Raw genomic sequence first — 24,960 nt, 5'->3', positions numbered from 1 at the left:
TCTCGACAGGGAAGTAGGTCACAGCTGTATGTGCACGCGTGTGTGCTGTGTCCTCACGGGCTTTCTTGCTCTGACCCCTCCCTGGACTCTTGTCTGCTTTCTCCCTCCATGCTGCTAGACAGTCCACTCTGTATATTCTTGGCCCTGAAGGACAGAGTTACCTCTGAAACACAGGACAAAACACGTCCTTCTTCTAAGTGGCTAGTTCTTCCTGTCCTTGTCTCTGCGCAGCAGGGCTGTCTGCCTGTGCCTCCCGGGGGCTGGGACTGAAGGCAGCAGCAGTACCACCAGCTGGCCTGTCTTGTCTAAGTGCAGGCACATCACGTGTTTTGTCACAGTGATGTAAAGTCACCCGCTGCAACAAACCTCATGGTTTTACTGGCCTAAGGCTTCACCTCCTCTCATCTGGGGAGGTGCACCTCAATTCTTCAGAGGGGAAACGACCTTTCTCTTACATCCTGTCTTGGAGGGACTGTCAATGTTTATGTTTGTTGGTGGCCACATAGCCTGCGTGAGGTGATGAACCTACCTACCCTCCCTGGGCTGAGAGTTGGGAGCTACCCAAGGTCAGAGACCAGCCGGCGCCCATCCCACCTCTGTATACCACATGGCATCATGAGGTCAGTATCTGTATCCTTAGAGCTCGCAGCCCCAGTGTGTGTGCGTGTGTGTGTGTGTGTGTGTGTGTGTGTGTGTGTGTGTGTATCTCTGTCTGTCTGTCTCTGTCTGTGACTGTTTGTCTGTGTCTGTGTCTCTGTCTGTCTCTTTGTGTGTCTCTGTCTGTGACTGTTTGTCTGTGTCTGTGTCTCTGTCTGTCTCTTTGTGTGTCTCTGTCTGTGACTGTTTGTCTGTGTCTGTGTCTCTGTCTGTCTGTCTCTTTGTGTGTCTCTGTCTGTGACTGTTTGTCTGTGTCTGTGTCTCTGTCTGTCTGTCTCTTTGTGTGTCTCTGTCTGTGACTGTCTGTGTCTGTGTCTGTGTCTCTCTCTGTCTGTCTGTCTCTTTGTGTGTCTCTGTCTGTGACTGTTTGTCTGTGTCTGTGTCTCTGTCTGTCTGTCTCTTTCTCTCTCTGTGGTTTCTTGAGACAAGAGTTTCTCTATGGAGCCCAAGCTGGCCCAGAGTTCACAGTGATCCTCCTGCTTGGGCCCCCACTTTCCTAAGTTGGCCAGAGTCCATTTGTGTCAGCAACTCTAGAACCCTCCCTGATGCTTGTATATGGTAAATAATACCAAATCTGCTGACTTTTCCAAAAGGAGCTATCACCTGCTGCTGCTGCCCAGATGAGCACACATCCTCCATGAGACCCACTGTGTCATGTGCGAGCGTGCTGCGGACTTCCCCTAGACTGACTCAGTCAGAGGCATCATTACACAGCGTCAGTGTTGGGCCAGAGGGTCCTGCCTCACTGGCCTTCTTTTTGGGCCATTTTCTTTACCTTGAACTTAATGTTGTTGCTTATGAGCTGGTTGCCTTTCATGAACTCCTTCTCGTTGCCGCGGTTCTCTGTGACCACTGGGAAGGCATGGTGGACTGTAGTACGCAGGATGCTCACCAGAGACTGGATACGAGTATGTGGGTAGACATACGTCAGGTTGGGCTCCATGATGTCGCTGGCTCTCAGCCTGCAGAGGGGAAGCTGTAACAGCCTCAAAGACACCACTGCCATTGGGAACAGGCTGGGCTGGGCAGCGGTGCTCCTCATCTCCGTCTGGATCACTGGAGCCTCTCTTCTGAACCATCCCCAGCAACTGCTCCAACTTCCACCACCAAGCCTGCTGTACTGCTCCTCACTGTACCATGCTAGGGCCACTGCTACCTGTCCATGAACCGCACCTGCTTCCCCAAGAGTTGGCCGGCCACTCCTGACACACAACATCACATGCTGTGACCAAGCACCACTAATCATTAGTTATCTTGGAGTTAAAGGGAAGTTCTGGAGCCCTTATTTAGACGAGGATGGAAGCCAGAGCCTGCACGCAGATCAATCCCAGCCTCACACACTCATTCATGTCCGTCTTCCTGCTGCAGTGGCAGGGCTGTGGGGTTGGTAGGCCTGCCTGATATCCAGATGGATATCCTGATGTCCTGTGGATGGTCCCAGCCAAGGCTGGTGCATGGCCAGGGCTCTGCATGTTCTCAGTGTGAACGTCTAGCAATGTTAAAAGCTTGAAGAGCTCTCGCAGCTGACTTAGCCAGCAAGCTAAGCCCCTATGCCCCACCCTGCTACCCAGTCCTGGGGCCTACTCCCCAGATTCCTAGCGTACTCACTGCTCAACATCCCTAAACACACAGGACACAGGGACAAGTGTGCTTTCTAATCAGAACGGTTTCCGGCCCTGCAGGCCCTGCAGCTTAGAAACTGGTGCAAAGTCGGGGGAAGAGGCCAACTTCTTTTTTTTTTTTTGGAGCTGGGGACTGAACCCAGGGCCTTGCACTCGCTAGGCAAGTGCTCTACCACTGAGCTAAGTCCCCAACAAGAGGCCAACTTCTTACCTGTCCATCTCCACCTCTGTCTCCCACTCCAGAAGAGGCACACCTCTCAGCCCAATGTGGATGTCGTAAATGCCCTTATTGAAAAAGTCTCCAGTCCACTTGGCCACCTAAGAAAGCAGAGACCTGAAGACAGTCCTGGAAGTGAGCCTGGCCCCAGCCTGTCGGCAACCAGAGGGCTGTGCTCACCATCAAAGTGATCATAATAGGAAGCCCATAGGTGATCTCATTTGTGGACTCAATCAGGATGACTGTGAGGCTGATGGTCATTCTTACAACCCCACCCAAGAAAGCCGCCGCACCAATCAGGGCGAAGGTCCCAGAATAGAGGTGGCCCAGTCCAATGTAGCTGGTGGAGAGAGAAACAGCCAGGCTTAGACTCACAGTGGTGGTATGGGCTCACACACGTAACCATGAGGGCACATGTGCACTCATCAATCCACACTACCTTTTCAGGACATTGGCAACTAAACGTCCAAAAGCTGCTCCACACAGCAGGGAAGGCACGAAGAGGCCACTGGGGACAGAGGTGCCGAAAGTCCAGCATGCCATCAGGAAATAGAGGGTGAAGAATAAGGCCAGGGTGACGGGGCTGAAAGTCCCTGCAGGGTGAGAGCAGACAGAGTCACACCAGCAGACACCTGCACAGGCTCAGAAAACTGTGCTGTGTCCTCCGAGGTAGCTTCTGCATAGCAGCCTGGTCCCTGCCAACACTGGAGGCAGGAACCTGGCCCTCTGGCATGGGGCACTGCTGCAGAGATGCCTGAGTGGGAGCAGGCGTCGACCCTGGGGGTGTGCAGCACAGACACTCACCATCCTGATGGAAGAGCTGCAGGATGGCAGACTCCTGGGAGTTGAAGAAGAGTGTGGCCATGTCGTTGTAGGTGTCATTGGGACAGAAAAATGTCTTGATAGTTGAATTCACATCTTCCGATGTGACCTGAAAAGGGGGTATTAAAAAGTCGCCCCAAGGCACCTGACTGGGACATACAGATCTTCAGTGCTGTCTCCTAAGAGGTCAAGAGTTGGCTGGGCAGCTTTCCCTGTGGGAGGAACTGGCTCTAGCTGGAGGAGGAAGCAGGTACACTCTGCTATGGACACTAGATGGCGGCTGACTGATGCTGGTTCCTGCACGTTGAATGTGGAGTGAAATAATATGGGTAAGGGTGAAGGCCTTTGCTCATCTGCTTTTTAAAAAGTTTTTGTGTACGTCTGTGTGAGTAGGTGCATGACTGCCGTAGCGTGAGTGTCAAGGTCACATGACATGGAGCTGGGTGACTCTTATTCACCAGCACACAGGCCAGGCTAGCTGGCCTACAAACTGCCCGTTTCTACCGCCCATCTCGCCATGGCAGGCAGCACTGGGGTCACAGACATGAGCTCAGCTTTCCAATCGGGGCTCGAGGGACCTGACCCAGGTCCCGTCCTCGTACGGCACAGGCTTTACTTGCTGTACCATCTCCTCAGCCCTTGCTCACGCTCATCACTGAGCATAACTACAGCAGGGCTCACCACAGACTTGGTTTCCTCCACGTGCAGATTCTGAAGTACCACAGCTAAGAGCTCAGAGTGAGAGCCCCAAGGACTGTGGGGTTACAATGAAGATTAGAGATCAGTTGAAACCCTAACTTTGGCTGCAAATAAAACCAACCAACCAACCAACCTTTATTCTGGATTTTCTACAAAAGAAACCAACCTTAACATGAGGCCCAACAGCAGTATCATGCTCTGGGCCACCTTCCTTCCAATCACACTAGGAGAATAAAGCCAAACGAGGAAGAAAAGTCTCTACATGCTCACCACCCTATGTGAGCATGGGGTTCCCATGCCTCCTGAACTGTGTGGAAGCAGGGCATCTGCAGAGACATGGTTCTGGACTTCTGGCTGGTGGTGTGCAGTGGCCGAGCTTCACAGCACTGCTGTCTGAATGTGGACAGTAAGGAGGTGGACTGCACTAGAAAGCAGGACAGCGCCTCCTGTTGGCAGAGAGGTATGAGTGCAGGGAATGGTGGACAAATTGCTGGCTGCGGCTCAATAACTGACACACGCAGGGTTTCCCAGAACATGTCTGAAGGAAAGCCCGTGCCCCAGAGCCTCTGGGGAAGGTCTTGAGGTCAGCTGCAGTGCTGAGACCACCTATCTGCTGGCAGAGAACTGACTACAAATTCAGATGGCTTCACCACTAACTCTGCACTCTCTAAAGACCTCGTGAAGAACTTTTACTTTGGAAACTCTGGCTTTTCCTCATCTACAGAATGAAGTATACCTTCCTCTTTATGCTACACATTACCAGCTAAGGGATCTTGGACAAGCCTTCGTTTTGCCTCTGTTTTCTTTCCTGAAAGGTGGGGTACTATTATCGGTCAGCACAGTAGAGGAAAAATAAAAATAATAGTAGTGGTGTGAAGTACTTGATCGCCTGAGCGTCTCTGGTGCTTGCTGGACTATCGTGGGCCCAGGAGTCCTATAGCCAAGAAAGTCATTCTATTCCAGGACAGCCACCTTTGTCTGGTTATAGTTAATTTTTTTAAAGCTAGCCAACTTGAGCACAGAATGTTTTGTGTTTTTCATATTATTAGTGTTCCACAACAAAATACATTTTGAAAAGTTTGGTCTCATAAATGAAGTAGCCTTGGTAATACAAGGTATTAGTAAACTACTCTGTGTGGTACCTTCTTTTGTCCCAGGTACCCTTGGCTAAGGCTTGCTGACCTCTCATCTAAAGCATCCTGAAGTCACAGACTGCTTCCCTCCCAGACGAGCTCCAGAGGGCTCTGAGAGCCTTGAGTTGCTACTCAGGAACAAGAAGACAGAGTTCAGGGGTTGGGGATTTGGCTCAGTGGTAGAGCGCTTGCCTAGGAAGCGCAAGGTCCTGGGTTCGGTCCCCAGCCCCGAAAAAAAAGAAGACAGAGTTCAGAGATCAAGCCACATGCTGCTCTGGCCAACAGCGTGACCAAGATAAGCAGGTAGAGTACACGCCCATGACCACCTTTAGAAGTGCAAAGCGGGCTATGTGCCAAGGAGAGCAGCCAGCAGGGGATGAGTTAGCATCACCCTATGAGTGACTCTCATATCACAGAGGTGAGGTGGCGGGAGGCGGGGCCCTGAGCCAGTGTGTTCCTGCAGGCCTGGAGAGGGAGAGCCAATGGTAGGCTATGAGCGATGCTTGCTTCCCATGAAGAACAGCCTGAGCTTTAGACGATGTAGAAAAGATGGCGGGCAAGTGTGCTCATCCTTTCAGTAAAGGACACAGTGCACTCGGCTGCAGGCAGGAGCAGCATGCTTCTAAATAGACACGCATTTCTGGTGGAGGATAAAAAGGAAGTTTGTGATGGTTACCTGGAGCTGGAAGGAGCCATTACCCGTTTGACTCGTGGAAGACATCTGTCGGCATTCTCCCAACACCATGGAGGCCACAAACACCACCACAGTCGTCACCAGGGACACCAAGAGGCTCTCTAAGACCCTAGAAGGCAGAGCACAGCTGTTACAATGCAACCAAAGATGCTTTGGCCTGAGCACACACACACTCTCCCTGCCCCCACACCCCTCCCCCACAGGCAAGCCCAAACAGAATCAGGACACATCCAGACTAGACACTCCTGACTGGCAGTGTCTAGTGGGCTGCAATAAAGGGCGGGCAGCTGATGAAGGAGGCTGCTGCACACGCATCAGCTCCTGGCTAAGTCCAGGAAGGGTGACTCCTGACAGACAGCGTCTCAGCAGAATCTGCTGACCCTCCAGACCTTTGGTCATGTGAGCTAAACCCAGCCTCGGCTTCCCTGGCCTCCATGGGTCAACTTATGAACTTGTTTATACGCTTAGTCTCAAAGGAGAAACCACAGTGGGTGTGGAAGCAGGGCGTTCACAGGACCATCTTCCTTGGAGAGATGGCCTGCCCACAAGGGGCTCGCTGCAGATACCTGACGAGCTTAGGTTTCGGGTGCACGTTGCGCATACGGTACTTTGCAAGCCTCTTGTTCAGACAGTTGAATGTGGCTCCCAGGAGGCCCCCAATGACCCCCATCACGACGAAGAAACCCAAATCCATAGCTGTCCAGAGATGACATTTTTTATCAGAGTCAGAGCACTGAGAGAAGGGGGAAGGGAGGGAGAGAGAAAAACCAGAGTGGCCATGAGAACAGGAAGGGAAAGAAACAGAGACAGGAACAAGAGTGGGATGCCTTCCTTCCCTGCCAAGGGTTCAGGCTGCCCAGGCACACTGCTCCCAGGAGCAGATGTGCGCAGGCAGGAGCGAGGCCACCTACCCCACTGGTTTCTTACTTAAGAGCAAGTTTCATGGGTACAGTGAAATCCTGGGAGGAAGGTTAAGACCTACCTTAAATTCACCAAAGTTCAGCAGTCCAGGCAGCTGGAAGGAACCCCAACTTCCAAACTGAATCCCAGAGCGGAAGAAGTTGAGGGTGAAGGTGGCAGACATGGAACAGAAGAGCTAGAGGAAAGGTAACAAAACAAGGACACTGGTGACATCACCCTCTCCTTTACACTCATTCATTCATTCATTCACTCACTCATTCATTCATTTTGTGCATATGTGGGGGTCAAAGGAGAACTTGCAGGAGTCAGCTCTCTGCTTCCGCCATGTGGGACCAAGGGTTCAACTGTGGTCTGGAGTGGCACCAAATGCCTCTATCCAGAGTCATCTTGCCAACCTGACAGTCCCTAGGTGTGGTGGCACAGACACTCAGGAGGTAGACAGGTAGACCTCTGTGAGTTTGAGGCTAACTTGGTCTAGAGTGAGATCCTGTCTCGAAGCCAAACCAAAACAGTAACAACAATAAACAAAGAAATGAAAACCCATGGCCTCAGAAGAGGCCTTCAGAAGTGGCTGCATTCAGGACCTGCCCTGGGGAGAGAACTGCAGGCAGGCTCTGAGCCAGGCTCTCTCTGTGATCTTCCACAGTGCCAGATGCCAAGAGCTCCTTATGGGGCAGGCCCTGTGCCCCACGCAGAGGAGGACAACAGGAGGTGACTTCAAGTCACAGGCCTGCCATTGAGCCTCGCACATTCTTGTGACAGAGGGTTCACAAAGAGGGAGCTGCAGCTGCTTGGCATGGGTGTCTACTTGGAGGTGGGGTGGGCTCACAGGAGGAGCACAAAGCCTACTGTTTGGAGGCTATGGCTGCTCTGACAGGAAGTTCCTCAGAGCCAGTTTGTCAGCTGCAGCGAAAGGACAGTTGCGTGTTTCCAGTGACGCTGGGTGTGTTCTGGACTCATGCTTGGGTCTAGGAGGTGGCGCCCACAGATATCTCACCACTTTCCACGTGAGTCCCTGGTTCCAGAAGGACGAGCCCTCCTCCAGGCTGAACAAGGTGCCCCCTATAGGGGCCCCAAAAGCTGCAGCAACTCCAGCAGCCGCCCCTGCTGATACGAAGTCACGCTTGTCTCTGAGGAAGAGGAAAGGGGGAGAGAATGTTTGTTTATTCAAGAAAGCCTTCTGACTGGAGAGCCAGTTTCTTACTTTTTAACTATGAACCTTCTCCCTCACAGCTAGGAGTGTCATGGTCCTGGACAGTAGTCACAGCTGCCTCCGAGCCACACAGACTCCCTACGTGCTTGAGAGTGAGTGCACTATCCTCCAGTGTGTTCAGGGCTGTCACCTGAGGCACTGCTCGTAGGTGGTAGGACCTGAGGTGTGAGGCCTAGGTTTTGAAGGATATTTGTAATGGGGGTATTGGGACCCATCCCAAGCCACTCCATGAAGGACACTAAAACCCTCAAAAGTGTGAGGAAAATACTCCTTTCATTTCAGCTGCCCATCCCAGATACGTGTTACTGTAACAAAAGCCAACACATTGTATCCCCTCACTCCAGGTGAACAGCTCCTCACTGGAGACCAGGGGCTCCCTGACCTGACACAGCTTCAGTCTAGGAACATGGGATGGGAGCTGGGAGCTGAGAGCAGTGCAGGGCAGTAACATGAAAACCCACAAGGCTAGAGTCTGCCCAGCAGGGCACCCTTCTCTGGCTGTGTTGTCAGTCTGGGACCACCATCACTGCCTGAAATGGATCTTATGACAAGTAGAAATTAAAGTCAGGACAACAGCTAGGTCCTTTGCTTCTCACTCTCAGGAGAAAAAGAGAAAAGCATAGCACGTTCCCTTTTCTGACGGCTTCCAGTCTAAAGAAGTCAGGCGAGTGTGCAGTGCAGCTGGGCCAAGCATCCCACGACTCCCATACCTGTCGCTGCGGAAGTAGGGGAAGTTAAACTGGATCTTCCTTAAGGAGATGCTCTGAAACTGAAATGGGGGAACAGTGTCAGAGAAGCCATGAGGGCAGGGCACAGGACCTCACAGCCCCACAGAGGCCCCTGTCCATCTGCACAGCTACATCAGTGTGCAAGGGGGAAGTCACATAGGGTGGGAAGCTTCAGGCTCTCCCCTGTGTAGTGTCAACAAGTCAGGAGGAGGGGACAACAGAGCTAAGGACTGGAAGGGATGTAGACCTGCTGCTGCATATGATGTCACTAGCTCTTTCAGGGGATGTCACTGGCACCCTAGATGCTCACACAGGCCCCCATGCCATGCTGGCCTCTTTCCTCTTCCAGGCTCGTTTCTGGGAGACCTGGGAGTAGAGCAAGACAGCGAGTAGGACAAGCAGATGGGCCTGGAGCAGAGAGCCTTCATCCCTCATTCCGACAGCTCACACTCCAGGCAAGTCCCTTTCTCAGACAGGGGGGAGTCCAAAGTGAAGTTCTTCTGGAATGAAGACTTCGCAAATGGAAGCCCACATGTCCAGAGGAGCCCTTAAGACCAGGAGCTTTGCCCAGGTGTGATGGCCTGTACGTAGGAGGCTAAGGCAAGGAGGTATGGAGTTCAAAGTCAGTGAAGACATACCTTACCTCAGCCAGTAAGTCAATGAAACCTCGTTTTTAGGAGACACTGAGGCTTGAGGTAGCTCTTTGGCATCCTCATCTATCTTAGGGGTCTAATCAGCCCACGACTACAGAGCAGAAGGAACTGGGACACGGTCTGGCGCACAGGTGATGCCTGCCTGGCCTGTGGCTATGACTGCATCACCTAACGTGGGCTCAGCAGAGGTGGCCTCAGGCTGTGCCAGTCAACTCTTCCAGACACGTGGCACTTGGAAGCATGTGATCACCTGTCAGCACACTGACTGTCTGCTTCTCCTCTGCTCCCTGTTCTGTTCCAAAGTCTTAGCAGCAATGCCATACTTTGAGGAGCAATAGTCACATGCTTTGCTGGGACAGACCACACAGTTTTCACCTCGACTCCAAAAGGCACCAACAGGTTCTGAAATCGTATCAGGGATATCACAAAGAATTTTTCCAGACCAGCTGGGTCTATCCAAGAAGCCCACTCTGAGGAATGCATCCCCTGGCCCACCAACCCTACCTGAGGGAGGCCAGCTCCTACCACGGCACCACTGTGGATCATGGGGCCTTCTTTCCCCACAAAGAGCCCTAGGAATGGGGAGAAAGGAAGGGCACAGTCAGCAGAGCGTCTCTGGCCTAGATTTTGCTATGTAAACCTTTCAGCAACTAGAAAATGCAGGCAAGCATACAACTGACTCTCTAAGGGAAGGACTGAGCCAGGGCCAGGGACATGGCTGATCAGTAAAACACTTCCTGAACAGAGAGAAGGACCCAAGATCCATCCGCAGCCCCAACACAGAGAGCCCAGGAAAGTAGTGTCCACCTGTCATCTAGCACTGGGGAACTAGAGGCAGGCGAGCTTCCTGAGGCTCGCTGGTCAGCTAGCCTAGCTTAAGGGACAAGGTTCTAGGCCAGTGAGAAAGCTGATGGCAAAAACCAAGACAGATAACCCCTAAAAAGTGACATCAGTGGTTTCCCCTGAGCCTCAGCCCATCCCCACCACACATAGGCTGGGCCAAATTCTCTTCCAACAAGCTCCACTTGTTACAAGAGATAATAGTTCTTATTTTCACATTCCCGTGCTGGGGAACCACGGCCTGTGGGATGGGACCACCCTGCCTATTTCTGTACATCCTGAGAACTAAACTTTTACCCCCTTATTTATTGATGGTGCTGGGAGCCAAACCAGGAGCCCTGTACATTCTCAGCAAGTGCTCTACCTATGCACTGAGCACTTTTGTTTATTTTTGGCTTTTGAGGCAGCATCTTACTATGTAGCCGTGGCTGTCCTGGAATTTGCTATGTAAAACCAAGCTGGCTCAAACTTGAAGCTACTCTGTTGCCTTTGCTGGGATTACAGTTATGTGCCACTGTACCGTATGGTTTAGTTTTATTTGACATAGGGTCTCACACAGTTACCAATGTTGCCCTTGAACTCACTCAAGCATTAAACTGAAATCTTCCTGCCTCGGGTTCAAAAGAAGTAAAGATTACAAGGCTATGCTACTAAGCCCAGTATATTATCTTTCTTTTTATCCTTTGGCTGAGACAGGTTCTCACCACATAGTCCACACTGGCCTGGAACTATATAGCCCAAGCTGCCTCTAACCACTGTGATCCTGTACCTAAGACTCCCAAGAGCTGGATTCTTAAACGGGTTCAGTGTGCAATTCCCTCAGTTCCTATGCTACGTCCTCAATCGTCCCTCCTGGCCTGCAAAGCTAAAGCATCAGCCATCTGGGCATTTACACAAGACATGGCTGACTGCGCCCGAGACAGCCTACAACCCACTGCGTGATCTCCTCTATAAACAGAATGGGGGTGTCACTGGGGACATTGGAGTGACCTGTACTAGCAATGTCTGTGTTTGAAAGCCCACAGTCAAGTCACCCTGGGCTACAGTGAGACACTATCTCAAGAGAGGGCAGAGAGGGTGGACGAGAGAGGAGGACAGAGCAGGAGAGAGGGGTGGAGAAAAGAAAAGAGAAAGGTAAGACAAGGACTAACACAGTTGTGTGGACATGACCTGCACTGGGATTTGACTCTGAGCTTCTCCCAACTGGTTCACGTTCTGAAGCCCAGTGTGTAGGGCTGCTTTGAAGGCTGTGGAACCTTAGGACATAGGGCCTGGCTAGCAAAAGTGGGTTACTTTGAGGTGGCCTTCAAAGGTTATAGCTCAGCCCTGGTTTCTGCTTACTGGTGCCCACAACATACTCCCTCCATCATGAAGTGTCCCTTATCTTTCCAGCAATGACAGACTGAAATCCTGAAACTGTGAGTAAAAGCAAACCTCTCCTCCCTCAAGCTGTTTCTGCCATGTATACTGTGACAGACACACAGCTAACACAGATAAAAAGTCATTACCAGATGAGGAGCAGCGACAGCCCAAGTCTAATCAATGCATGGGCTGCCTTCGACACTCCATGGGAGGAGTAGAGAGCCTCTCCTCACCTCCAGCCACACTGAACAGCACCCCAAAGACTTTGCAGAGCAGGGTTCGGAGCCGGACAATTCCTGGCACTTTCACACCATTCAGATAGCACTTGATCTCTGGGATTCCAGAGCCTGCTGCCACCGGCTGTCAGGAAAGGAAACACAAATAAATTAAAAACCCACTCTGCAGTTTCCACTCAACAAGCCAGAAAGCTAAGCAGGGATGCCTACATCTTCCTTCCCGAGGACTGGTCCACACAGACGCTAGACCCGAGCCTGAGCCCTGACTCAGCATCTAACAAGCTCCTCAAAGCATGTGGAGTCTGGTCACATGGGACCAGTCACCATCACTGCAGAACCCCCTTCCTGCATTCCGATCAACACACTCTCCAGACCATTCCAAGTCAACATCTCTGCAGAACCACCTTCCCCGCATTCCGATCAACACACTCTCCAGACCATTCCAAGGTGTTAAGCAGGATAAAAAGCTCCTTTCCCATCTACATACTACTCATTAATCTCACTGCACACTTTACTTCTAGAAAGATCTCTGGGTGAACAATATAGAGAACTTCTGTAATAACCTACAAGCCTCATGCCCCTGTTTCCCATCACACAGCTGAAGGACATAGAGTTCTTCTAGCTGGGCAGTGGCGGCGCACATCTTTAATCCTAGCGGTCAGGAGGTAGGGCAAGTGGATCTCTGAGTTCAAGGCCAGCAGGGTTAGTTCCAAGACAGTCTGGGCTACACGGAGAAACCCTGTCTCAAACACACACATACACACACACACACACACACACACACACACAAAGGTGCACAGTACTACATCCTCATAGACAGTCAATTTCCAAGCCACCTTACCTCTATCAAGACAAGAAGGCTTGCCAGGAAGACAAAGGTTAAGTTAAACCCCAGGAGTTCCAGGAGAGACAGGGCGAGGCAGCCTTTCTGACTGCATTCCTCCACCGCTGCAGAGCCGAGTTAAGGAAAGGGGCCTGAAATGGGGCAGCCACGGTTGCTGTTCAGCCTATCTCCCTGTGCCCCACATACAGCAGCTTTTTATAATGTTCTTTCAAGACAGGGCTTTCTCTGTAGCTTTGGCTGTCCTAGAACTCACTCTGTAGGCCAAGCTGTCCTCAAACTCAGTGATTCACCTGCCTCTGCCTCTCAAGTGCTGGGATTAGTTTAAAGATGTGTACCACCGTGGCTGGCCACATACAACAACTTTTAAACATTTTACTTCGGGGTGTGTGTGTGTTTGTGTGTGTGTGTGTGTGTGTGTGTGCACACGCATGTGTATGTGTGAAGACAGGTGTATATACACTTATATGCTGGTGTCCAAAGAAGCCAGAAGAAGGTAGTGAGTCCTTGGAGCTGGAGTTACAGATGGTGGTAAAGCTGTGAGGTGGCTGTAAGGTTGTGGGTACTAGGAACAAAATTCAGGTCCTCTGGAGGAGCAGCAAGTGCTCTTAACTGCTGAGCCATCTCTCCAGCCCACAGCTGCTTTAGTTGGGTGTGGCAGTGGGTATCTTTAGATCAAGGCAGGTAGGTCTCTGTGAGTCCAAGATCAGTCTGTCTACACAGGATCGTTCCAGGCAGTCAGGCCTGTATGAGCCACGTTAGGGGCTGGCCAGACAGTTCCATGCATAAAAGTGCTTGCTGCCGGGCCTGACAACAGCGTGAGTCTGAGAAGGAGATGACATGTTGTCCTCTGACCTCCACACACACTGAGCATGTGCACACCACCCCCCCCACAAAATAAATAAATTTAAAAAGAACTACTTTAAATTTACAGAATCCCCCACTCCGAACATTACAAAAAGTGACCAACACCTTCCAAAGCCCCACCTGACCAAACCTCTACACTGTCCTGTCCAGTGCCCCGTTTGCTGTACTCTGTGTCCCCACAACTACCGTATCATCCCTCAGTATCCCTCAGTGCTACCTGCCTGAGCATACTGTCCAGTGCCCCGTTTGCTGTATCTCGTGTCCCCACAACTACCGTATCATCCATGCCTCGGTGTCCCTCGGTGCTACGCCATGAGCATTAGCCATGCTGATACACACAGCTCTGCTTAGCTAACTTCTGCAAACAATTACAGCGCTGCCAAGGAATCATACTTTCTCCATTCCCTCATCCGCTAGCTCAGTCTTCTGCTGTCACAAGCTGTCACCAGCGCTGCCTTTAATATACCTGAAATCCATCTGAGAAGGAATTTAAAAGTCACATACAGAGGACGAGCACATCTCTGTTTCTTGCCAGAGCTTTTGGGCCTCTCATGTTTTCCTGAGAACTCGAGGGGTTTGATTTGTTCTGGTAAGATGCAGGCATTCTTTCTAGTGTGTGGAGATGGACTGACTGTCTCTCTTGTGTGGTAGTAGGGGTTGGAAAGATGGCCGCCTATGGCTGCACAGGCGCTCTAGCGCTGTTATACCCCAGCCCCGTTTTGCTTTTCATTTTGAGACATGGTCTATGCTTCCCAGGCTGGCCTGAGACTCACTTTGTAGCCCACGGAGGCCTGGAATTTGCACATCTCCTGCCTCAGCCTCCCTGGTAGAGAGCACCAAGAAGTCGAGCTTTGTTTCTTAAATACTTGGAAAAGCAATTCCAGGCTGTGAACTCAGATTCCCTTTACTTGTAGAGTTTTCTTGTTGTTGCTTGGGTTTCTATTTGTCTTCATGAATGAGTGTTTACTTAAATGTGGTCAGGCTTCAAGATCAAGGTCCAGGATGAATGTCTTTGCCTCCAACCCACATCTCCGGAGTCTTAAGAACTTATACAGCACTCCTGCCGTCGCCCACTCTCTGGGTTTGCTCTTTTTCATCTTCATCCCAAACCCAGAGAGGTGATGCGGATCCGTGATCCCAGCATTTGGGAGGTTGAGACTGGTATATCAGGAGTTTCAGGCCAGTCTCTGCCATACAATGAGTTTGAGTCCAACCTGGGCTACATAGCTATTTGTAGGACAGCCAAGGCTAGCTACTGGAGATTTTTGCTTTCCTGTCCTTCAGTGACAATTTAAAATCTCCTGCCCGAAGGGCTAATAAACAGCCTTTCAAATACCACATTTACTGATAAATTTCTCAACAAAAAAGAGCCTCGAGAATCCAAGGGTCTGAAACAATGGAGCCGTAGAAAGGATACACGTTTGAACCACTCCGAACTTGAGTTGGGTGAAGAGTCGCACAGAAAAGTCCACGAAGAGGCCCACCTGCAGAGGATAAGAGAGCAGACCTCTTCACCTCCAGGTGAGGCACAGGCCCTCTGTCTTACGGCCTCACCTGCCCTCACCGCACTTCCATCGGTCGGTCACTCATGGCGGCAGCGGCGGCAGCAGCAGCAGCAGGTGAGTGAACTCTGCTAGTCACCCTGGCTTTTGGGAGGTCCTGCCCCAGAATAACCCCACTGACTCTCCAAGGAAAAGAGGAAATGAAGCAGGGTAAAGAAAGAAGGCGCAGGAAGGGACAGGAAGAGCCCTGTGGTTAGAGAGGGTAGACTCAGTCACATGGGGAGCCACTCAGCAATTCCCAATTTCCAAAGGAGGAATCTCAAAACTAGCCAAGATGTCCTGAGTGGTGTCCAGCTCGCCAAGCATTCACCTTAGAATGCAACTTTAAAGGACATGTATGTGGGTATAAGTGGTCTCTGGGTTTGGTATTAGCTCTTTTTATTTTCTAAGTCATTTCGAGTAAGAACCACTCTGTCAGTCGCTGGTTACCTGGGAACCTACAAGCCACTGTGCTACTCCACAGAGTTTATGGGAGGCCCAGGGAGCCTCCTAATGTGGCAGAGTGTCGATCAAAGGTCTTGCTTTAACTCCAGCCTCCCTCCAGCTAATGCCTAGAAGCCTTTTAACTAAAGCAGAAGTGGAGAAGACAGATCAAAGGGCTCTGAAAGAAGAGCTCAGGCTGCATGAGAGAGGAGGCCGCCTTCTTAGCATCTATGGGATGAAGCCATTGAAGAGGCAGTTAAAAGGCTACAACACACAAACCCTGACAACTACATGCAAATGATGCTTATTACAGAGAACCACAAACAGAAATACACAGGATGGGTACTTCTGTCTTAGTCCCTGTTCCCACATGGATGCTGACATTATAGAACACAGTTAAACCAACCCAATTTCATTCCCGTGATGCTCTCGGAATATTGGCAAACAGGCCTCCTGAGTGCATCACTGCACTAGATGTCACTGTGAGTTTATGATAGTAAACTCCCATGACCACAACGTGAATGGAAAATGGTTGTCACTTGGGGTCATGGGACATGAAATACACATGTATACCTAGGTAAGCCACTGAGAGTTAAGCCTAAGACTTGTGGCCAAGTCCTGAGAAGGCAGTCAGGAGGCTGAGCCCCTCCCTCTGTCAAATCAGACTTGGCATGTGTCTTCCAACTGGGTACTGACTTTTCCAGCTTCTTTTCTTTGGTTTTACTGATGCTAAGGCCACAGTTATGGCACCAGACATAACTGCTATCATAATCTTTGGTGATGTGTCCAGTTGTCCCTATGTGTGATCCATCTGTGGACCTGGGGAATCCAGGAGCCCTGTTCATTCTGCCATAGCCCTTCATCTACCATTGCCAACTCAGTGTGAGGGGACAGTGCGACCTCAACATCCACTGGGCTGTCTGCCATGTGTCACCTGCCACCACAAAGAAGGACTCGCTCACTTGGCACGTGAAAAACCAGGCCAGGATAATTAACTTTCAAAGGAAGGGGGAAAAGAACAGGCAGTCTTGAACAGAGTGACAACTGTCCCAATGCTGCAAATGTCACAGAGGCAGATGACAAGGGTCATTCACCAGGCAAGGCCTTCCCTCTAATCCCAACCCACCCAGCTTGTCATCACCCCAGGTTCCACTACTCACCAGCCCAGTACAGACACCAATGGCAAATACCACCATCCACTTCACCGCCTCATGTCTTCGCCCTTTCTGTTCACAGGGAAGAGAATGGCTCCATTGGTGATGGGAAAAAGACTTATCTTGGCTAACCAGTTCTGGACTAAATCTACAGAAACAGCAAGTGTGGTGGGGAGGGACAGCTGCAGGTGCTCCACAATGACACTGATGACCTGGGTGTAGTGACTCGGGGTGCACTAGATGGCAGGAGGAAGTCTAAGAATTTTGTACATATGGGTGGGATTGCATGTACCAACACTGTGTGTACGAGTGTTTATGTGTGTCTGTGTGTGTGTTTGTGTGTACATGGTGTCTATGTTTGTATGCCTGGGTATGTGTCTGTATGTGTGTCCATGTATGTATGTGTGTGTCTATGTGTATGTCTGTGTGTGTCTATGTGTATGTCTGTGTGTGTGTGGCTATGTGTATGTCTGTCTCTGTGTGTGTGTGTGTGTGTGTGTGTGTGTGTGTGTGTGTGTATGTGTCTATGTGTATGTCCGTGTGTGTGTGTGTGTCTATGTGTATGTCTGTGTGTGTGTGTAGGCCAGAGAACAACTTTTGAAGTTAGTTTTCTCCTTTCACCATCTGGGTACTGGGGATCAAACTCATGTTGATACCTGGCAACAGACCCCTTTTCCTGCTGAGACAGCTCAGCAACATGGTTTAGGGATTTAAATGCCACTCTTTCATGAAAAGGTTCAAAGACAAAAGTGGGCACTTATGGAGTATCCTAAGACTTCTTCGTGCTAGCAGACCAGAGCTGTGGGCTCACCTTATTATCCATGGTCTCCAATACCTCCAAGTAAGGGTCGTTGATACAGCGGTCATAGTCCAGACTCTGAAAGAACACAAGAATAATGGAATCTCACACATGGAATCTCAGCAAAGCCTAACCAAGAAAAGCTCCAGTTCCTCCTGTTCAGCAGGGCGTGGGCATCGGCAGTGCCAGGGAATGCTTGGTGCATGAACAGGACCCCCGGGTGAGCCATATTTGTGGTGAGAGCCATCAGCATTGCTCCTGAGAAGCCCCAGGCTCAGAAGAAAGCTTTTGCTAGCAAATTGTTAGGGTCTGGGAAGTAATGCTCAGGGCTAGGATAGCATACCCAAGGCCCTGTGCTGCATCCCAACACTGGGAAGAAAAATAAAAGACAGATTTTCCTGTTTCTATAAAATAGTGAAAGACCTTTGGCTATCACCAGTCTTGCACAATTTATTCCCTTACATGTGAACAAACCTTCGACTAACCAGAACCAAGTTAACCCAAATCAACTAATTGTAATTCTCTTTATAGGTGGCCTCCATGAAAATGAGGTTAGCCACAAAACAGACCCAGACAGACTCTATTTTTAAAAGCAGTTTCTCGTGTCTGTCAGAGAGACACAGATTGAACCCACTCCCCCAGTTTCTACCCTCCTGGCAGTATCACTTCAGCCAGGCTCCAGAGATCACAGACGTCTTGCAGGCTGTGTGTGGGTATGCCATGGACAGTCAATCAAAAGAAATCATCTACACTCTAAGTCTCCTGAGAGCAGCAGCCGTCTGTCAACAAAGAAAAGGTCCAACCTATGCTCTCTCTTCTCCACAACCAGCCCCACTGCCACATCAGTTAATGAGCAAGCCGGACATTGGCCTGTGGCCTTATTCCCAAGCACAAGTTCCAAGTTAGCCAAATATATGTGTGATGTATGACAAGTTAATCCACCCATGACTGCTGAGAGCAAGTCCAAATTCCTTTTTTATAAAAGTCCTGGAGTAAATCAGTTATCACACATCTCAACACAAGACTAGGTAACAATCAAACTGTTATAGTAAAATCTTTATCACCAGAAAGGAAAAATGTTCAGACTCATTAAGGAGAAAAAAAAAAAAAAAAAAAGAAAGTGACAAAAGGCAAGGTGTAGGGGCCGGAGAGCTGGCTCAGCAGTTAAGAGCACTTGCTGCTCTTGCAGAGGACCTGAGTTCAATTCCCAGTACCCACATCAGGTCGCTCACAACAGCCTCAAGCACTGCTCTTACGCACACAGATCCATACTCAGACACTCACATATAACTCTTATGTAAAATTTTAGATTTATTTTCATGCACGCACTTGTTTTTCCTGCCTGTATGTACATGCACCGTATGTGTGCCTGGTGTCTGAGAGTGTTGGAAGGTTCAGATGGTTCTGAACCACCATGAGGATGCTGAGAACGGAACTGTGGCCTCTGCAAGAGCAACGAGTGCTGCTGACCACTGTGCCATCGCTCTAGCTCCACACATACAATTTAAAAACAAGAAATTCTTAAAGCAAGATGCAAGCCAGGTGAGGTGGCACACACCTTTAATTCTCTCTCTGAGAGACAGAGGCAAGCCCTGAGTTGCGGGCCGGCCTGGTCTATATTGGAAGTTCTAGGCCGGCTGAAGCTACACAGTGAGACCCTCTCAAAAGACAAAAGGAGAAAGCATGATGAAGAGTAAAATATATAATCAGGAGCCAGAGATGTACACAGAGGTTACCTGGCACCACAGAAACAAAATCTGAAATGAATAGCTCGATCTTATTTTGATTTAACAGAATTTGGCATACATAATGGGAAAATGTCTGTAAGTACTGTTTGATGTTCAAACTGGGTACAGAAATTCTCTTTCGGTATGTGCTTTTTTTTCCCTCCTAAGACAGGATCTCTTGAAGCCCAGGATGCCTCAGATTTACTATGTAGCCAACAATGATGCTGAACTTTTGATCCCCCTGTCTCCATCTGCCAAGTGTGTAATCACAGTCTGGACCATCATGCCTGGTTTATGTCCTGTTGGGGATGGAGTACAGGACACTATGCATGCTACTCATGCAAACTCTAGGCCTCTGGTTGGTTTTTATATTAAATAAGAAAATAACTGGGCTTGGAGAGATGGCTCAGCTATTAAGAGCACTTGCTCTTCCAAGAGACATAAGTTTGCTTCTTAGCATTCACATGGTGACTCACAATGGTTTTTAACTCTAGTTCTACGGATCCAAAACCCTCTTCTAGCCTCAGCAGGCACCTGAATTCATGTGTACTCGTGTGCCTGCCCACACACAAACCCACACCAACATTAATGAAATTGTAAAAACAAAAACCCAAGCAGAACACAGAAGAAAATCTATGAGGAAATAGAACTCACTCATCAGTGACTAGACATATAAACAGATTTACAAACACACACACACACACACACACACACACACACACACACTCACACACACACACTTTAGAAAGTCAATCAGAGTAACTACTTCCTAGGAACAAACTAGGAAAATGAAAACACTGCAATCTATCGATCCCTTTTTGTTTTAAAGAAAAAGAGAAGGGTACTCATTGAGTCACACGTAAACAAGCTGCTGAGACCTCTTCAGTCTGAGAGACCAAGAGCTGTGGCTCCAATATCTCCAGGCAAGGGTCCTGGATGCAGTGACCATAGTCCAGACCCTGGACTATGGGAGTAAAAGGGATTGAAGGCTTGTGCTACCACACCAGGCTCATATTTTGCTTTAAGAATTTTTTTTCCGGCCTGGAGAGATGGCTCAGTGGTTAAGAGCACTGACTGCTCTTCTAGAGGTCCTGGTTCAGTTCCCAGTAACCATGTGGTGGCTCACAACCATCTGTAATAGGATCTGATGCTCTCTTCTGGTGTGTCTGTAAGGCAGCTACAGCAAATTCATATAATAATTATAATGATAAATCTTTTAAAAAAATAAAAAAGAATTTTTTTCTAATTTCTTAAATGTGTGTGTGTCTTTCTCCTATTACCTGAAAACCAATTCTTTCAGAGCCCTGGATCTCCAGAATGTGAAGAAGGCCTTCTGTATGTTATTCCAATGACTAGGTTGAGGGCTGCACCCTTGAAGAGAATCAGGATGTGGCTGGCCACCACGGGCACTGAGACATGGTTAGAAAGTTCCATGTTGGGGTTGGAGATTTAGCTCAGTGGTAGAGTGCTTGCCTAGCAAGGGCAAGGCCCTGGGTTCGGTCCCCAGCTTCAAAAAAAAAAAAAAAAAAAAAAAAAAAAAAAAGATACAGAAAGTTCCATGTTCATCCAGGTGTATGCCTACTGACCTGCACTCAGAGTTTGAGTTTAAGGCCAGCCTGGGCTACACAGCAAGACCCAGACAATCTTTTGTTTGGTTTTCTATTCTTCCCCCATCCTTCCTCCTTCCCTTTTTGTGCTGGGATCAAACCCAGGACCTTCTCCCTGCTAGAAAAGTGAACTGCGACTGAGATACATTCCCAGAGCCTGGAAAACTGTGTCTCAGACAGAAAAAGGGAAGGAGGGAGAGATTTATTTGTAACTTCTGACCTCTGAGAAGAGAGGCAAAAGGCTAAACTGCTCGCCAATGGCCAAGGATGCCATCAGTCACACCTATGTAACAAAGCCTTTAAGCTAAGAGGACGATGTCCCAAGAGCTTCCAGACTGCTGACACAGGAGGGTACTGGCTGGAAGGACGGCTCCCCCAGGAGATTAGGGAAGCTCCCACAACCTTACCTGCACACCTCTATCTGCCTGTACATCTATACCCTTTATTAAATACCTTAAAAATAAACTGGGTACTCAAAATCATGTTTCCCTGACTGCTGTGAGTGGCTCACCAATGTAATCAGACTGGGGTAGAAAGAATTGGTTTTCAGGGGAAACCTGAATAGGGGAAAGACACACGCACATTTAAGAAATTAGACATATCTATGTTACTTTATTTTTTTATTTTTATTTAGTTTTTCAAGACAGGGTCTTACAATGTAGCTCTGGCTGTTCTGAAACTCACTACATAGACCAGCTGGCTCAGAACTCAGAGATCTGCCTGCCTCGGTCTCTCAAGTGCTGAGATGAGGGTGTGTGCCACCACACCCAGCTTCCTAACGCTTTCAGCAGGCAAATGTACCCCTCAACCTGTGGGATCTGTTGCTACCTCCAGATAACCAGCCAGTGTCTGCTGGAGATCCCCTTGGGACACGGGTAAGTAATCCTCCTGCATCTGGTGTCAAAAATGGGGTACAGAGTGGGGTGAGAGTGAGAGGGAGTGCCTTCTCTGACGCCCCTGACTACCTAAGGTCAGGATTTGCCACAGGACAGTCAAATGCTGGGAATCCCTCTCCAGACTGCCTGTCAACAGGGGCAGACAGACAATGGAGACAGACTCACAAGGCAGGACGGAGATCTAGCCAACAGTCCACACTCTGTCCTGTAAATATCTGTTCTTTAAACTCATTCATCTGTTCACCCTAAAACCCATGTAACATCCAATAAAGATGCCTCTATTTGAAATGTCAAAATTTCAAAACATTAAAACCAAGTTCTCTCTCTTCTGAACTTGCCTATACCCATCTGCCCTGAGAAGAATGCTACCCAATCTATGTCTCTTGCTGTGCCTGGCTCACAGGTATGTATCTGCCTCTTTGTTAATCCAGGCATGGCTAGTTGATCTCCCGCACAGAGATACGGGAATGGTCTTTGTCCCACACCAGGGCTCCACAACCAAGTTTCAGTTGTCCAGAAGAAGCAAACCTACAGAGGCAGACGGATTAAGGGCTGCCTACACTGGGTGTGGTGCTATAACAAATGCACTGCTGCATTGGAGGACATTTAGGGCTACATAGAATGTCCCTGTCTTTAAAATAAAATAAAATAAAATAAAAAGCTGACTAGATGGCTCAGTGAGCAAAACCACACACCCACAACCTGAGTTACAACCCCAAAACCCAAGAAAAGGTAGGAGAACTGACTCCACAGAGTTGTTCTCCAACTTCCACATGTGACCCCTTGACAAGAACAATAGATTTTATTTTTATGTGCACAAGTGTTTTGCCTGCATGCAGATCTGTGTACCACATGCACGCCTATTCCCACAGAGCCACAAAGGGACACTGAATACCCTGGAATTGAATACAGACAGAAAAGAACCCAGGACTCCTGGAAAAGCACTCAGTGCTCTTAACTGCTGAGCTATCAATCTTCCCAGTCCCTCACAACAAATTTTAAAACTAAAAAAGAAAAACGTCATCGCCCCTCCATCCCAAATAAATTTTAAAAAGCTGCTCAGAGGGCCAGGTGTCTGTGACACATGCCTTTTATCCCAGCACTTGGGAGAGAGAGGCAGGTGGAACTCAGAGTTCGAGGATAGCCAAGGTTACAGAGAGAAACCCTGTGTCAAAAACGAACAAAGAGCGGGTCAAAAGGAATGATGCTCAGTGACTGTTAATGAGCATGGGTTTCCTGGGATGAAGGGAAATGTTCTAAAATTGACGAGTGACTGCTAAATTCTTCTACAGACATACTAAGATCCACATGGGATGATCTACTTGTACTGGATAAACTGCATAATGTCCTTCCATTTAAAACCTTGGTCAGGCTGCTGAGGGAGGTAAGAAACAAGGTAACGCCAAGGATCCTTATTTGGTTCACCTGTGCCAGGCCCTATGTTACCTTGTCGACCACAGGCTTTCCCTCTTCCACTAGGACAGACCTGGTATTTCTGCTGTATATGCTGTTCTTTGGTTCGGGGGACGAGCAACTCCTCCACCCTAAGCTCCACAGTTGAAGTCTTTAGCATTTTGTAATTTCCATTCATGAAATGTGCCGGTATACCCAACATCTCAGCAGAGGAGTTTTCTGGTGGATCCTTAGGTACAAGCTGAGCAGACTTTCCTGATTAAGTGTCTGAATGGATTTGCTCTTATGCTTGTATGTCGAGGTGGTTAAATGGGAAATATTGAAGATTTGAGTGAAAAAAACATTTATCCATAAAAAAATTCACATGAACATGCTACCAGCCTAAGGCAAGAGAGCTACAAATAGGAGTGACAGAATTACTCAAAAAATTGGATAGGGAGGCTGGAGAGATGGTTTAGCAGTGGTCCTGAGTTCAATTCCCAGCAACCACATGGTGGCTCACGACCATCTGTAATGGGAACCAGTGTCTTGAAGACAGCTACAGTGTACTCATATACAATAAATAAATAAATAAATAAATAAATAAATAAATCAATAAATCTATCTTTAAAAAAAAAATAAGGGGTTGGGGATTTAGTAACGTGAAAACCGCGATCACAATGGGTTCAGTCCCCAGCTCAAAAAAAAAATAAAAAAAAAAAAAAAAAATAAAAATTTTGTTGGCTAGAATTGATGGAGCAGCCTTTGTGGGTTCCCAGAAGGGGTCTTCCCATCTCAGACTCTCCAGTGCTGGATTAAAGGGACACCACCCCACACTCTTAAAAGTCCCATATCTGAAACAGGAAACTATAATCAAGAATAGGTCAAAAGAGAGAGAAGCAAGGCCTCCTAACAGTTCATGAGCATGACTGTTATGAGCAGTCACAGGAATGAGTTTCGACCGGGGTCTCTGTAACGGATAAAAGTTTAATGGCAAACATGAGGTTAAGTCGAGGAAAGGACTTGCTAGGCAGCACTTCCCAAGTCGGTTATCTCCCCCGCCCCCATTCCCTGGGGCAGAAGGTCAAAGAGCATTCTGGTTGTAGGCCTGAAGCACCCAGGCCTCTCACTACTCAGTTACCCAAGACAGCAACACCTCACCTCATAGTCTTTCCTTGGAAGGATCTCATCTTCCTCTTCCTGTGTCTCCCCAAGGATGGTCTAGAAAAACAGAATCGCAGAATGGAGACCTTTTTTATTGGTTAAGAGTAGAAGGGGGAGTAATATTATTAAAATCAAAATTAGCTAGAGCCAGTCTTCAAGGAGGAACTAAATTTCAACAACAATTTGGGCTGGATATTTAGTCACCAGCTGACCTCTATATTTCTGTTGATTGATGAATTCTCTAAATCACAATGCTTACCTTCGGGACACCTGAAAGATGTCTGATAGCAACTTAGTTGAAGGAGAAAATTCACGTTTCGTTTGACAACAGACTGAATATGAAATCTGAGGGAAATGTATCAACTCTGAGAACACAACTCAAGTTTTCCCAGGTTGCTTTGCAGGGGGAAGCTGGATCATCAGTGACCCAGAAAGAGTGAAGGGTAGAATAAGAAAAGGCTGGAGAAACTAAACCAACTGCCTGAGCATCAAGTTCTCCGAAAGGGCTCATTCTAAAACGCTTGTTTCATTCAAAACTCCTTTCCGATAAAAGAGATTATGCATGGCATCAACCCAAGCTGGGCGAGATCCTCCCTCAGAGTCCAGAGAGAGCTTATGAGAATAGAACTCTGACTTGGGCACGCCAAGAAAGACGGATGCTTCCAGAGCTCAGGCAGCGGTCCCCGGGCCCCACCCGCAGCCACCTGCAGGCGCGATTCGGCGCGGCCCCA

The 24,960-nt window shown here is 48.8% G+C and overlaps 1 protein-coding gene across 1 annotated transcript in view; it reads right to left on the bottom strand.

The window, feature by feature from the left end:
* Positions 1–24,960, bottom strand: part of Clcn6 (chloride voltage-gated channel 6) — a 32,429-nt gene that overhangs the window by 7,259 nt on the left and 210 nt on the right. The window contains exons 2-18 of the mRNA XM_032890984.1: positions 24,227–24,286; positions 17,456–17,521; positions 16,651–16,716; positions 14,923–14,989; positions 12,639–12,745; positions 11,795–11,921; positions 9,864–9,931; positions 8,689–8,747; positions 7,763–7,895; positions 6,827–6,940; positions 6,411–6,577; positions 5,827–5,953; positions 3,301–3,427; positions 2,936–3,089; positions 2,677–2,836; positions 2,491–2,597; positions 1,433–1,619 (exon numbers count right to left, since the gene is read on the bottom strand). Of these exons, the coding sequence (XP_032746875.1) occupies positions 1,433–1,619; positions 2,491–2,597; positions 2,677–2,836; positions 2,936–3,089; positions 3,301–3,427; positions 5,827–5,953; positions 6,411–6,577; positions 6,827–6,940; positions 7,763–7,895; positions 8,689–8,747; positions 9,864–9,931; positions 11,795–11,921; positions 12,639–12,745; positions 14,923–14,989; positions 16,651–16,716; positions 17,456–17,521; positions 24,227–24,286 (1,896 nt within the window). The remainder of the gene's footprint in view (positions 1–1,432; positions 1,620–2,490; positions 2,598–2,676; positions 2,837–2,935; positions 3,090–3,300; positions 3,428–5,826; positions 5,954–6,410; positions 6,578–6,826; positions 6,941–7,762; positions 7,896–8,688; positions 8,748–9,863; positions 9,932–11,794; positions 11,922–12,638; positions 12,746–14,922; positions 14,990–16,650; positions 16,717–17,455; positions 17,522–24,226; positions 24,287–24,960) is intronic.

This window comes from Rattus rattus, chromosome 1 (assembly GCF_011064425.1).
Source record: "Rattus rattus isolate New Zealand chromosome 1, Rrattus_CSIRO_v1, whole genome shotgun sequence".
Classification (NCBI taxonomy): domain Eukaryota; kingdom Metazoa; phylum Chordata; class Mammalia; order Rodentia; family Muridae; genus Rattus; species Rattus rattus.
The sequence above is the reverse complement of the archived record's forward strand: the minus strand, read 5'-3'. Positions and strand labels throughout refer to the sequence as shown.